The 13,051-nt window shown below is 40.4% G+C and overlaps 1 protein-coding gene across 3 annotated transcripts in view; it reads right to left on the minus strand.

Annotated features, from left to right (window-relative positions):
• SLC25A26 (solute carrier family 25 member 26) overlaps nt 1-13,051 on the minus strand; it is a 142,548-nt gene that overhangs the window by 88,134 nt on the left and 41,363 nt on the right. For all 3 annotated transcript variants that reach the window (XM_032775759.2, XM_032775760.2, XM_032775761.2), the window contains one exon: nt 10,187-10,234. In XM_032775759.2, the coding sequence (XP_032631650.1) occupies nt 10,187-10,234 (48 nt within the window). The remainder of the gene's footprint in view (nt 1-10,186; nt 10,235-13,051) is intronic.

The following is a 13,051-nucleotide window of genomic DNA, read 5'->3' on the forward strand; positions in this document are numbered from 1 at the left end:
CCTCTGCAAATCTGTGTTAACATTCTAGGTTAAGCATCAAACAAACACAAAAAACAAGATCTGAGTGGCCCCAACTTAATCCTTAATGGAAATCTGTCCACATTACAAAGACATCACACAGTCTATAGCACTGGCGGTCTTTAACTAGGAAAGGCCCAAGACTGGAATAGCAAGCACAACAGAGAGATATCAAGAGACGGGTCATATTGCCAGATCTGCAAGTGAAGCCAAAAAGCTCAAGCAAACTATACCTAGCTCTAGCCAGTACTATTAGCTCCTAACACCAAAAACAGGAAAGCAATTTACACGCAGCAAACAAAGGCAAAAAAAAAGTTCAGGAAACTTCACTTTATTGCTTCAATAAAATTAGCAGAAAAATAAAAGTCCAGGGAGAAAGGGCCCCAGTGAAATAATACTAATTCTGTCTGCAGCTCAGAGAGCATATCTGATTGGCCTACAGTTTCTGTATGAGCCTGTAATAAAATTATATATAAGATATTTATAATGTATGAGTTTTTTCCTTGTGAAATTGTAGGGGAGATGGCATCATAACCTGGGAGCTGCTTCTGTCCCCCACTCCTCCACATATACACACGGACTGCCTGTTTCAGCTCCTACATGCCACCCCAAAAGTGTTTGAAGATACTTATCTTCTAAAGTGGCTATTTCAGACCTTTGGCTTTCCTGTTAAGCTAGTTCAGCTTTAACTATGGAGAAACTAGTATCAAACTGTTCTGCAAATCTCATGGCTTCTCTTCTTTTTTTTTTTTTTTTTTAAAACAGATAAGTTTCCCATTAAGAATTTGTATTTAAAAATCATACACCCGGGGCGAGGAGGGGTGGAGGTGGGGGAGTTTGACAGACGTTCCCCAGTACTCAAAGATATTTGACAATAGGTCTGCAGTCTTTGTGTGGATTTAACTCCTACTCAACTTTACCTGCAGGATTGGGCCCTCATTCATGCAATAAGGAGAGGGAATGCACCTACAGGCAGGTTCAGTATCTTAACACCACTGTATTTTCAACAGGATTCCCAAATTCTGGTGCACTCCGGGTATCGACTATATCAACCCAGATGACCATTAAACTCATGGTATGTTTGCAAAGCTAAGTGAGTTCACCAAATTCAGAATTCAGAAAAAAAGCAGATTCTTAATAAGTTAGTTTGATTAGCCTGAATGCATTAACCATGGTTCCTCCGACCTGGTCTAGTAACCCAGGAACACATCATCACCATTCCTTTCTTTATGGTTAGACAGAATAGGTTGAGGTGGTGGTTTGAAACTTCCTGTTATAGCATGTGATAACAGTATAAAAGAAGTAGGGAACCACTCAATGAGTCCACATTTGGAGTGTCCTAGAACTGGGGAATGTATTCTATCAATTCATATCACATGAAAACTCAGAGGTTCTAAGTTGTGAATCCATGTATTAATCCTGAGCTGAATCCCACTCCCTTTACTTACACTAGGAAGCCCCACAAAATTCCATGGGACCACTCCCCTATATAAAATAAAATGAAGAGGGTCTTGTTCCTTATGTTGCCTTTTTTGGTTTGGTTCAGGGGTGTGATTAATGCCAAGTCAATTTCAAGATGCACCGATTAGATCCCAGCAATAAAGGTTTGCTATAGGTTGACATTGCAGAAATCATAGGCGTCGTGTGCCCTCTAGTGCACAGAAGCTGTAGTGATCAAGGCTACATTTATTCAACATGAACATAACAAGGAAATAAAAGAAAAAAAGGTCTCACTTCCCCTTCTCTCTCCTGACAGTAATCATTTATATAGGAGCAGTAATGCCCAGATTTTTTTTGCCTTCCCTTTAACTACCTAAAAAAAAATATTGGCCCCCTTAACAGAACTACAGAAATCTCAGACTACTAGGGCAGATGCTGAAATCAGATAATTGTTGCTAGTGTTAGTTGGGATAACAGCTTACATCAGGGCAAAACAAGGTCCAGCGAGAATTTCCTGTTTGAGTGACATCAGTTTCTATTGCCAATATCCTGCCACAGCAAATAATCCTACATTTGTACAGGATTTTTAACTCCTATGGATCTCAAAGTGCTTTTTTTAAAAGGTGTATGTTGTATTCCTGGATATTGTACATATGTGCTTCAAATTATATATAATCTCTCTCTCTCACACACACACACACACACACACACACACACACTTAAACCAGTGCACACAGTGTACTGAGGTCATCTCTAGAATGGAACTTGGTGACTCTTTAGCAGTACACAGCAGTATTATATCACTAATTGGGACAGGAAGTGAAGACTCCTGTACCCAACTGAAAACAGCAGAGAGAATTTAGATAGACAAAATGTTGTTGCCTATAGTACAGAAGTTGACACCACTAGTAAGGCAAAAATGCCATGAGATTCCCCCCTACATCCCTATTTAAGCAAATCACAAGCATTAGAATCTCGCTTTATGTCTCCAAAAAAGAAGACAACAGGCCAGATTTACAAAGCTATTTAGGTGCCTAGTAAGATTTTCAAAAGCAGCTAAACTGGTTAGGTGCCTCGCTCCCACTGAATTCCACACTATGCTGCTAGACTCTAAAGAGAAAGTGCCATCCCCATTCCCACAACACTGTGGAAGTCAACAGTGCAATGACTGACCGCATTAGATCCTGCTAAATTTATAAACTCTGATGAGATTTACTCCTGGTGGAATTTTGCGCCAAAAAATTAAAAATTCTGCAACAAAAAATAAAAAATTCTATGCACAATACTTTAAAATTCTGCAAAATTCTGCATATTTTGTCAAAAGAATACAATATAATCACACCAGTCTGTCATTCCTCACTAGTCCTTGTAAGCCCCTGTCTGACACCCTGCCCCCCAGCACCGGACATATCCTGTCTCCTGACCTGATCTGACAAGCACTGCTAAAGCATCTCTCTCTTTCCTTGCTGGGCGGGGGGGAGCTGCAACTTTGTTCTATCACCACAGCTCCCTCGGGTGGGCAAATGGCAGAACTACAGCAACATTTTGGCAGAAGCTTTTTTCTGCATGAAAATTAGAAATCTGCAGCTTATTAAATATGCATACACGCAGTAGCATAGAATTCCCCCAGAAGTAGAGATTGCAACCAAATACAGAAGTTTATAGTCTTCAAGATTCCTTCTTCTATCTATCTATGCACAACTCTTTCAGCTTCTACCCCGCCAAACAAGGGAAATCCATCTCTCTGTGTCTGCACCTCTCTGTGTTATATTTAACATCCCAGATTGTTGAGGCAAAGGACCTTGCCTCGGATTTCTCTTTTTAGCACACTCTCCTACAAGAGAGATTAACTAGAAGATAGTGAACCGTGTCACATGCACTTTTATTTGGGAGGGATGGACTCACATTAAGTTTCCCCACCAGACATGATAATGATTGAGAGTGCATTCTTTAAATGGTTGCCAAACTTTGTGGTATCGAGAGCAACCAATGCTAAGAACATACCTCTTAGGTTATTAGAAGTCACAGCATGAGCAAACTAGAGCACAGTGTAGCAGGTGCCTCCTGCTCCTTTTCTGGATCCTAGTACATGGCTGGAACTCATTTGTGTGATCATGATTACTGCAGAAAGTAGTCTTCAAAATGCCTTATTAAGCTCCCTTTTAAAAGTCTCCGCGCCCCTATCTGAAGCATGAAATCAAATAGGTGTCCCACCAAACCCCACTCACATGCACATTCATTTGAAAAAGATTTGCATTATTAAATCTTGTGTGCCCTAAATATGGCGCATAGTTTTCAACATATCTTGCCTACCCCCAGAGTCTAGATGCAACACTTTAGATTTTAAGTACAGTATAATTTTGCATGTACAGAGCCCACTGCATCCAGAGATGTTACAGGCTCACACATTACAGACGCGAGGCAGTGCGGAAAAGTGCCCCATGTCCAATGTTAAACAGCAAATTGGTGGCAGAATCATGAATCCAGGACTTCATTTCTCCTGCTCTACCAATGGACCATGCTGTAGCTATGTTACACATGTGTGTCTAGCACCTAACTATAAAAAGAAGGTGCATTCAATTAAATAGGCAAAAGGACCTGGCATTTATCTGTATGTGAGAGATACAGGACATTTTCATTTTCTGCCTTGGTCCATCCAAACCAAAGTCTGTTGATCTTCCACGCATGTCACATAGCCTGTTTATTCACACATCAATTACAAAAATACAAGGTTATTTTGTGGACTTTGAAAGTTATTTCAATGACTTTTGAGACATCTATTTTTGTTTTTAAATGTTATTCTACTGTGCCTAAAGAGAGTACTAAGTACACTGTATATAATGCAAAAATAAATGATCGATAGCTCCATTTACCAGTATTCCAGCCTGCGATCTAGAAAGTGAGTTTCCAAACTATATTAAAGCACCAGGCCACTGGACCCTGAACTATGGAGACCGGCCTCCCTATTTCACCATGGAGAATTGCCTCAAGTACTTAAGGGCCTTTTAAAATGAAATTCTCTGGCTGACATAGGGAGATAGAAACACTCAAGCATTCTACCCAAGAGCTAATATGCTCCAGAGATGCGCTTTTCAGAATAGCACGGTGTTAAACTGAAAGGGAGGAAGTGATTAAAGAGTACAGTGGGGCAGTATGGATACCTTCCAACAATACTTTTCAACCTAGCCCTAGTGGATATTCCATTAAGTACACCACAAAAACTATGCACATTTCCCACAAATGTTGGACTGGATGTTTAATCTGTCTTCCAATTCCCAATCCTGTCTCAGTTAGTGTTTTGGTGCTAGTTGAAAATACTCTTCAGTTTAAGAAACTCTGGTTGCCTGACAAGAGTCTAAAGCCTCAGTCATGCAAAGTGAACCACTGTAGACAGATCCTGAGCAGTTCTCTTTATAGCCTAAAAAAGCAAATTCTGTTTAAATCCAGCATACTAAGAGCTTCATGAGGAAAACAAACAAAACAGGTGGTTTCCCAGAGAACAAAGTGAAGACAGCTATTGTGTGCATTTTGTTAGAGAGCATTGTTTGGTTTTCCAAACAAGTTCTGTGTTAAGAAACTGGATTATTTGCCTGATTCTGCTAAGGTGTGTGTATACTGTGTATTAAATACACAAAAAAGCTATACAAAGATGAAAGACCAAGGTCAACATTTTAATTGCAGAAGTCAGAGAAGACTCTATCAGCAACTTTGTTCTACCCTAGCAATAAACCTAAAAAACTAAGCGCCAAGGAGACCAGGATATTTATATCAAGATATTATAACAAAAGGAACACACACACAGCTACATCCATCATATGGCACCCTAGGAGTCACTTGTAAACAAGGCTGACTGTGTTCTAACTGCAGTCACTAACCCTCAGAAATTCTAGCCCACTGCCTAAGAGCTGCCCCATTTTCTAAATGCCTCCCTTGGGTTTCACCCTTTTATGCAAGCCTTTCCCAGAATGCTTGGCAAATTGGCACTTTAAATTTGGGAAAGAGTTAACAGGTGCCGCTGTTAAAGGGTCATTTGGCTTCTAACTGCTGCAGGCTGCACCTCACTCTCTGCCAGGTAATAAGATATTTTGAGGCTTTTTGTTGTTGTTGCTTTTCTTAGCTTTCTCCTCTTAAAACATGGCAAGTTCTCACAGCTTCCTTGTGTATATGTGTTGCCACCACATACTGCAAAGTATTTATGATAGCCAACAGCTCCAGCAAAATTGCTGCTGTGTGTTTCATTGGGGGGCTGCCATCTAAGATGTCAACAAGATTTCCTTGTAACTGGTTCACTCTCTCAGAAGGGATACAGCTGAAATGTCCTCTCCCCTTCCAGTAACAAGCTGGCTACTGCCTTGACTCATTAGCACTCTTGGCTACTTTAAGCACCATCTGTGGTAACTCTCTGATCCATTTTCCTGAAGGTAAAGACCTTCCTAAAGATTTGAATCCACTCATCAGCCCATGACTGGATCCAAACCCCCAGTGCTTTTACTTTGACATGAAGGCCCTGATCCTGCAATTAGCTCTGCCCAGGCACTGCTGCTTTGACTTCAGTAGGTCACATCCAGCTGCTGAAAGCCCATTGCAAGGTAGGAGCTCAAGTTTCTTCAAACAAGGCGAAGTACAAAGTGTATGTTTATTCATGATCATTCAAATACCAGGCTTGATCTTCTAAAGCAGAGCTTCTATCAGGTTATGGGTGAGCAAAAAACCCACCAAGAGCTGAAAACCACATACTATTTCTTCTTCAGTTCACTCCTGGGCTGGAACAAACATAATTTTTCAGTCCAGCTGTAATATGTTTAGAAGTGACAAATTATTGGGCTTTTTTAAATTAGCACTTTGCATTTTCCAAGCACTAGCAGTAACTTACAACAAAAGTGACATTTCAACCTTTACTATGCTATTGCTACTGTGAAGCTACCATATACGCGCACAGAGATGCACAGAGTGAAGTCATTCATTATACAGTGAGCTACGGTAAATAGCGAGATTTGACAAGGTGCTTCATTTTCATTTGTGTTGTGGTCTCATTGATAGCAATGTCCATTTAAGACATCTGTTAGAAGGCTGTAGCATTAATGTAAATGGAAAAATTCCAAGGAGAACTTGGGGGTTGCTCTCTTTTTCCCATGAACTTAACATTATGGAATTTTAACAGATGTTCTACTTGGTCATAGTTAATAAAATGAATTATGCAGGAATTAAAACTCTGGCTCAGTTTGCTTCTGTAGAGTCTCAGCAGACGTAGAAAATTAAGACATTTTGGAGACCTTATAATGGATATTTTCTCCGCTTTGCTGTAAGCTCGTTGGGGAGTTTTTGTGAACACATTTTTCAGTGTTGGGGAAAATTATAATTCACACCCCCTCTCACTAACATAATCTACTTTCTACAAAATGGTGTACTACCACCCGAGAAAGTGTCTCTCTCACTTGGAAATGACATCGTGAGAATTCCATGTCTTCTCACAGCCTTCTGTGTCCTGCCACTTATCCAGACAGGAAAGTCTCATTGAGCAATCATGTAGCCCAGCCCTCTAGCCTAGCAGCTCTCTTCCAAGGGCCTGAGCGTGCATCTTTCAGGCTGGTGCTAGCAATGCCAGTGCATGTATGGAGGAACAGACCCACAACTGCAATGCACCTAATCTCCCTTGGGGGTTCTGGGGTCAGAAGAACCCAAAGGCAGATAGAAGCAAAAGGGAGGAAGATGTAGGTACCAATAGGAAATGGGGTTTGAGAGGGAAGAGCCACTAAAAGGGGAATGAGAAATTTGTGGAAACCAAAGGGGAAGGGGGAGAGACATGCACTAGCCATCTGCTCTGAGTTAGGAGAGAATCTTAAGTAATGGCTCAGTTCTCCACTCTGCTCCTCCATTGAAGTTAATCAATATGTTAGGCCCCATTAAAAAAAGATATCCAACACTGTAGCCCATATACTGAAACACTTTCTTCTGAACTAAAATGGCTTTCTACAAGCAAAAGCTGAAGCATGCAAAGAGATTCCATAAACACTAGATTCAGCTAGAATTAAATGTTACTGTATGCATACAATACAGGGAACACACAGAGGTATCTAATGAATTAACACAGGCTTTTACCAAAGATCTTCTGCTGAAGGAAGGAAGAAATGCATTCTCAAAGTAGGGAGGGGGAGAGGAGCGGAGGGGAGGGGAGGGAACACCCAGCAAAAGTTTCAGCTTTACAACATTTCCAGCAAATAGTTGAATGTGCTGCTTTTACTCAGACTATCAAATGGACACTTCACTGCAAAAAGCGATATTTAGTGTGTCAAAATGTGATAGTCTTAACATTGTGTTAAAAGAATAGGGATTTTTTTTTAAACAGATCATCTATTATTTGTTTCATTTTGAAGAGAAACCACATTTCATTAGGCAATAATTTTTCTCATTCTGTTGGACAGATACTCCAAAAAAGCAATATTTCAACTGAAATCAGTTCTGAAGGATCATTTATGAATATACATAGTAGAAAGAACCCCAATTAAATTTCCAGCAAAGTCCTGCTATTTTGGGTAAACAAAGTTATCTCAGAAAGGTCACACACTGGGCTAGGAGAAGGGCCTGGAAATTAATTACCGTCCTGACATATGTCAAAACAAATTTTAAAGAGACTTGCATCCAGCTGTAACCATGTGTTTTATCTGTTAGTATGCAAAATCTGTATTCCATGGCATCTAAATTTATTCATTTATTCAGAACCCCTCGGAGAAATCAAAAAGCCTTGTTGCCCTCTTTTGCCTGCCTCCAGATGAAATCAGAGGCAATAATGTGTGTTTAGTGAGCCAGAAAATAAGTACAGGATGAAGCTGTGGTGGGGGTTATGTTTCAGAAAAGCAAGTGTCATCTTCACACAAATAACTAATTTTTGAAACATTTGGAATGGCTAAAATAAACTCTGGCATTAACACTTGTTGGTACTTAAAGCAACACTATATTTGGGATTTTCTTACTGTATGTAGTAAGGTTTACACAATACCTATATCCTTATCCCTGAATACAGTTTTGGGCATGAAGGAAAGTTCTTTAAAGCAATGAATGCTGCTGAAAGCAGGCTTTCAAATGCTAATTAGTTAGCATTACTATCAATGGTAATATAAATAATGAATATTTTTTTAATGGTAAACATTGAGTCTGAGTTTTTAAAAAAGGCTAAGATCTAACCCTGATTGCTTAGCTATGTCTCATTTAAGAACAAAATACAAGTGCTACACCTAACTAAACACAGTAGGTAAAGCACAATTCTGAAAGACATTTATACTATTTTCAGAGGAAACCAATCCTGTATCCTTCTCTAAAGTGTTCGGCAAATGACAAGCCTGCACGAGGAGTTTAAACCCATATCACCACGTTACAATCTAAGCAATGGTTTTTTGTTTAAATGTACTACTACTCAATACTTGTTAGAGTGCAAGGGAGCTGTAAGATTAGAATCACAATAAAACAGTTGGGAATCCTCCCAGTACTAATATGTAGAGGGAATCCATATCCATCTTGCACTCTCCAAATGAGAGCTATAGGCACGTCACAGACGGAGCATATTCAAAGACAAAAAAAAAAAACACTACAACATAAATGCTTCAATCATACAATCAGATTCCCCAGGGCAGAGCTCTGCTCCCACAGGGCTTCACAAAGAATCCAATTACAGAATCAGGGCCAAAACCACAACTAAGACCTAAAGAGAGTGACAACGCTGAAATTACATGCTGGCTCTGATCTTGCTCCCAATTAATTTAGCAAGAACAGACTGGGCCCACAAAATTCAACAGAGGAATTTTTAATTCCTTTTAAAAGAAGTCTCGCTCTTTGACAAAGTGTAGCAACAACACGTTAAAGAAAGTGCAAATCCTGAGATTCACCAATATTTTTAACATTTAAAAAAATGTTTAGCTTAGTTGAGTAAAGTCTACTTTCAGTATTTATTCTTCCCTATGACAGCGTTCCTTGGGTTTAGGGTCAAAGAAAGTTGCATTACATTTATACGTCTTGCTGTGAAAGGCTGTATGTATCTCTTACACACAGACTGAGAGCCAGATAGTGCCACTCTGTGTATAAACACTTACTGGATGCTCGTCACAGAACTTACACAATTTTACCAATACTTTATTATGTACATCTTCATAATTGATACATTTCCACAGGGGCGGCTCTAGCTTTTTTGCTGCCCCAAGCACGGCAGTCAGGCTGCCTTCGGCGCTGCGCCTGCGGGAGGTCCCCAGTCCTGCGGATTCAGCGGCTTGCCTGCGGGAGATCCCTGGTCCTGCAGATTTGGCGTACTCGCCGCCGAATTGCCGCTGAATCCGCGGGACAGGCAGATCTCCCTCAGGCAACCTGCCGAAGGCAACCTGACTGCCACCTTCACAGCGACCAGCAGGCCGCCCCTTGCAGCTTGCCACCCCAGACACGTGCTTGGAGCGCTGATGCCTGGATCCGCCGCTGCATTTCCATTCAATTACATCCACGCAGCATAAAAACTAAGAGGACTGAGGCACAGATTAGTTGCCACTTCTATATCATAGATGCTTTTCAATGTTTTATTTAAGCTCCCATTACATATCCATAACTAGTTAACTTACTAGAATGAAATATTTGTATTGAAAGTTTGCAGAGCCATCTGTTTGACACAGTTGTACCATGATTTCTTTTTCCCAACAAGATATGATACAGTGCAACAGAACAATTTCAAAACAGAAAACAAGTGTTTTACCTCTCTTAATACAGTGCTTTTGTAACCTCGATAAAGTCCTTGAATACCCTGTAAAGCAAAAAATGAAAACTTCAGCTACAGAGACTTACATTAGCAGATACTACAATTTACTGGTGATTAATTACATGACAGGTATTACAGCCTTACTAAGGGCAAGACCTGAACTTCTAATGAATTGATCATAGCACTGAACAGTCTTCCAAGGTTTACCACACCAGCAGGTTTCATCTTCCTTTCAAAGCATGTTTAATCAGCGCTAAGAATAATCAGATATCCATACACCTCAAGTAGAAAACAGACCCTATAACAGGGGTAGACAACCTATGGCACGTGTGCCGCCTTCTGATTTTCAGTGGCACTCACATTGCTGGGTCCTGGCCACTGGTCTGGGGGGCTCTGCATTTTCATTTAATTGTAAATGAAGCTTCTTAAACATTTTAAAAACCTTATTTACTTTACATACAACAATAGTTTAGTTATATATTATAGACTTATAGAAAAAGACCTTTTAAAAACATTAAAATGTATGACTGGCACACAAAACCTTAAGTTAGAGTGAATAAATGAAGATGCGGCATACCACTTCTGAAAGTTTGCTGACCCCTGCCCCATAACTTGAATAAGAAGAGCAGGAAGGCACAGAAATACATTATTTCATATTCTGACTACCTAATATTTGCCATTGGCAGCTGCAGAGCTAGAAGCTTCCACTCTTCCAAATGCATATGTAAGCAGAGTAGCAGGATGTTCAAGTTAAATGGCCCACATGAAATTGGCACCTAGGATGACAAGCTGGCCACAGGTCTGGTTTCTTAATTGCTCTGGTTCAGAGTCACTGTGAGGAAAGACTTAAATGTTTTCTTTGTAATCAGATGATTGCATTTATGCACTGCATGTATATCAGGGTTCAGTTCTCCTTTCAGTGCTTCTATGACAGTATCTCGAACACCAGTAGATCTTGTGGGTCAGGGATGGGATGGAAAAAGAAGAGAGGAGGAAAAGCAGACGTTATTTTCCCATAACTGGAGTTGTCTGAGAGCTGCAGCCTTGTAACGTCAGCCTAAAAAGTGTACTAGCCCAGCTATAAAATCTGCTCACCCAGGCTCACCAGAAGGGTGACAAAGATGGAAAAATTAGAGCTATTTTTTTTTTTTAATGACTGCTGGTTTTGGTTGCCTAACCTGACACCTGAAAGGGGCTTAATTTTAAGAAGTGTACGGAGCTCATACTCAGAAAAATCAGTACCTATCCCCTCCTCCCCCTTCACAGGTGTCTCAAGTTCAGCACCCAAAAGTTGGCAGGTATTTTTTTCAAAATGTAGGTCAATAGTATTTAACACTCATGAAAAAGAAAAAATTACCCTGGGTGCCTATCCCACAAATTAAATATTGCAAACTAATGCAAAAGGACTTTGCCTAAACGTATCTACTCAGCCTGTCCGCAACAGAACCCCCACCCCCTTTTCTTTAAAGGTAGCAGGGACAGGAAGAGTCTGGAAACTGATTTTCCATCATGAGGAAATTAACAAATAGAATTTTGCAAGGCTGCTTTATAGTTCCTCCATCTTGGATCTCAGATGGTAACTCCATCTGCTCTGTCTGCACAATGTCTGAAGCAGTTTTAGCAACAACTGTGGATCTGAGCATATCAATGCTGCTAGCCCAGTTTCAACTATAGAAAGGAAGGAAGGTCCAGTAGTTAGGGCACTAGCCTAGGATTCGGGAGACTCAAGTCCCTGCTCTGCTAAAGACTCTGTGTGATTAGGGTAAGTCATTTAGGTTCTCTGCCTCAGTTTCCTCAACTGTAAAATAGAGATAATAGCACTACCCCACTCACAGTTGCAAGGATAAATATATTAAAGATTGATGCTCTCAGATACTATGGAGGCCAAATAAGTATCCAAGACTGATAGATAGTATGGGAGGTAGAAAGAGATGTGACAGGGAAAGCATGTACCTTTAAGGGGGGAGAGAGAGAGATTATAGCCTCCACACAACACTTTAGGGCTTAATTGCATCGCCATGCTACGTACACTACGGGGTGTGATAGCTAAAGCGCATTAATGTGTTGGTCCATGGAGACCCTGCTGGTGTGCACTAAATGTGCTCCTCAGTACTACACTAAAGTGTTCTTGCCAACTTTTAGTGCACACCAGCAGGGTCTACGTGGACCAATTAAAGCAAAACACATTAGACATACCTTCACAGAGCGCATTACCCAACTAGTGCATTGACCTACATTTACAGAGCAAAGCAGAACAGAGCTAGAATCACAGTATTGACATGCATGTGAGGAAGATGAGTGCCACCTTTCACAGAAAGGGTTTTAATATAGCCTTGGCTGGTACAATCTCTCCAGGGCCCTGATTTCTGGGAAAAGAAGACTCCAGAAATATCAAGGAAAGCTTTTTAGAGTTTGGAGTCTAAGCTGCCACTCCAACACCACCTTTGAAACTTAAAATCACTCTCTTCCCCAGCATTTATGCAGACACGTACCCAATACTTCTTCTGTCAACTGAGTTTGCTGGCTCAGAATTTCACAGCCAGATACCTGGTTGTCATAAATAGATAGCTAAGGGTTAATGTTTCTTTTACCTGTAAAGGGTTAACAAAGGGAACCAAACACCTGACCAGAGGACCAATCAGGAAACTGGATTTTTCAAAGTCAGGGAGGGAATTTTTGGACTCTGAGTCTTTTGTTTGTCTCTCAGCTATGAGAAGCTTCTTTCTTCTTCTAATCTTCTGTTTCCAACTTGTAAGTACAGGTAGAAAAACAATATAGGCTTTTATGTTGTTTTGGGTGTATTTACATGTGTGTAACTTGCTGGAATGTTTCAAATTGGATATCTTTTTGAATCAGACTGTT

Source organism: Chelonoidis abingdonii, chromosome 17, assembly GCF_003597395.2.
Source record: "Chelonoidis abingdonii isolate Lonesome George chromosome 17, CheloAbing_2.0, whole genome shotgun sequence".
NCBI lineage: Eukaryota > Metazoa > Chordata > Testudines > Testudinidae > Chelonoidis > Chelonoidis abingdonii.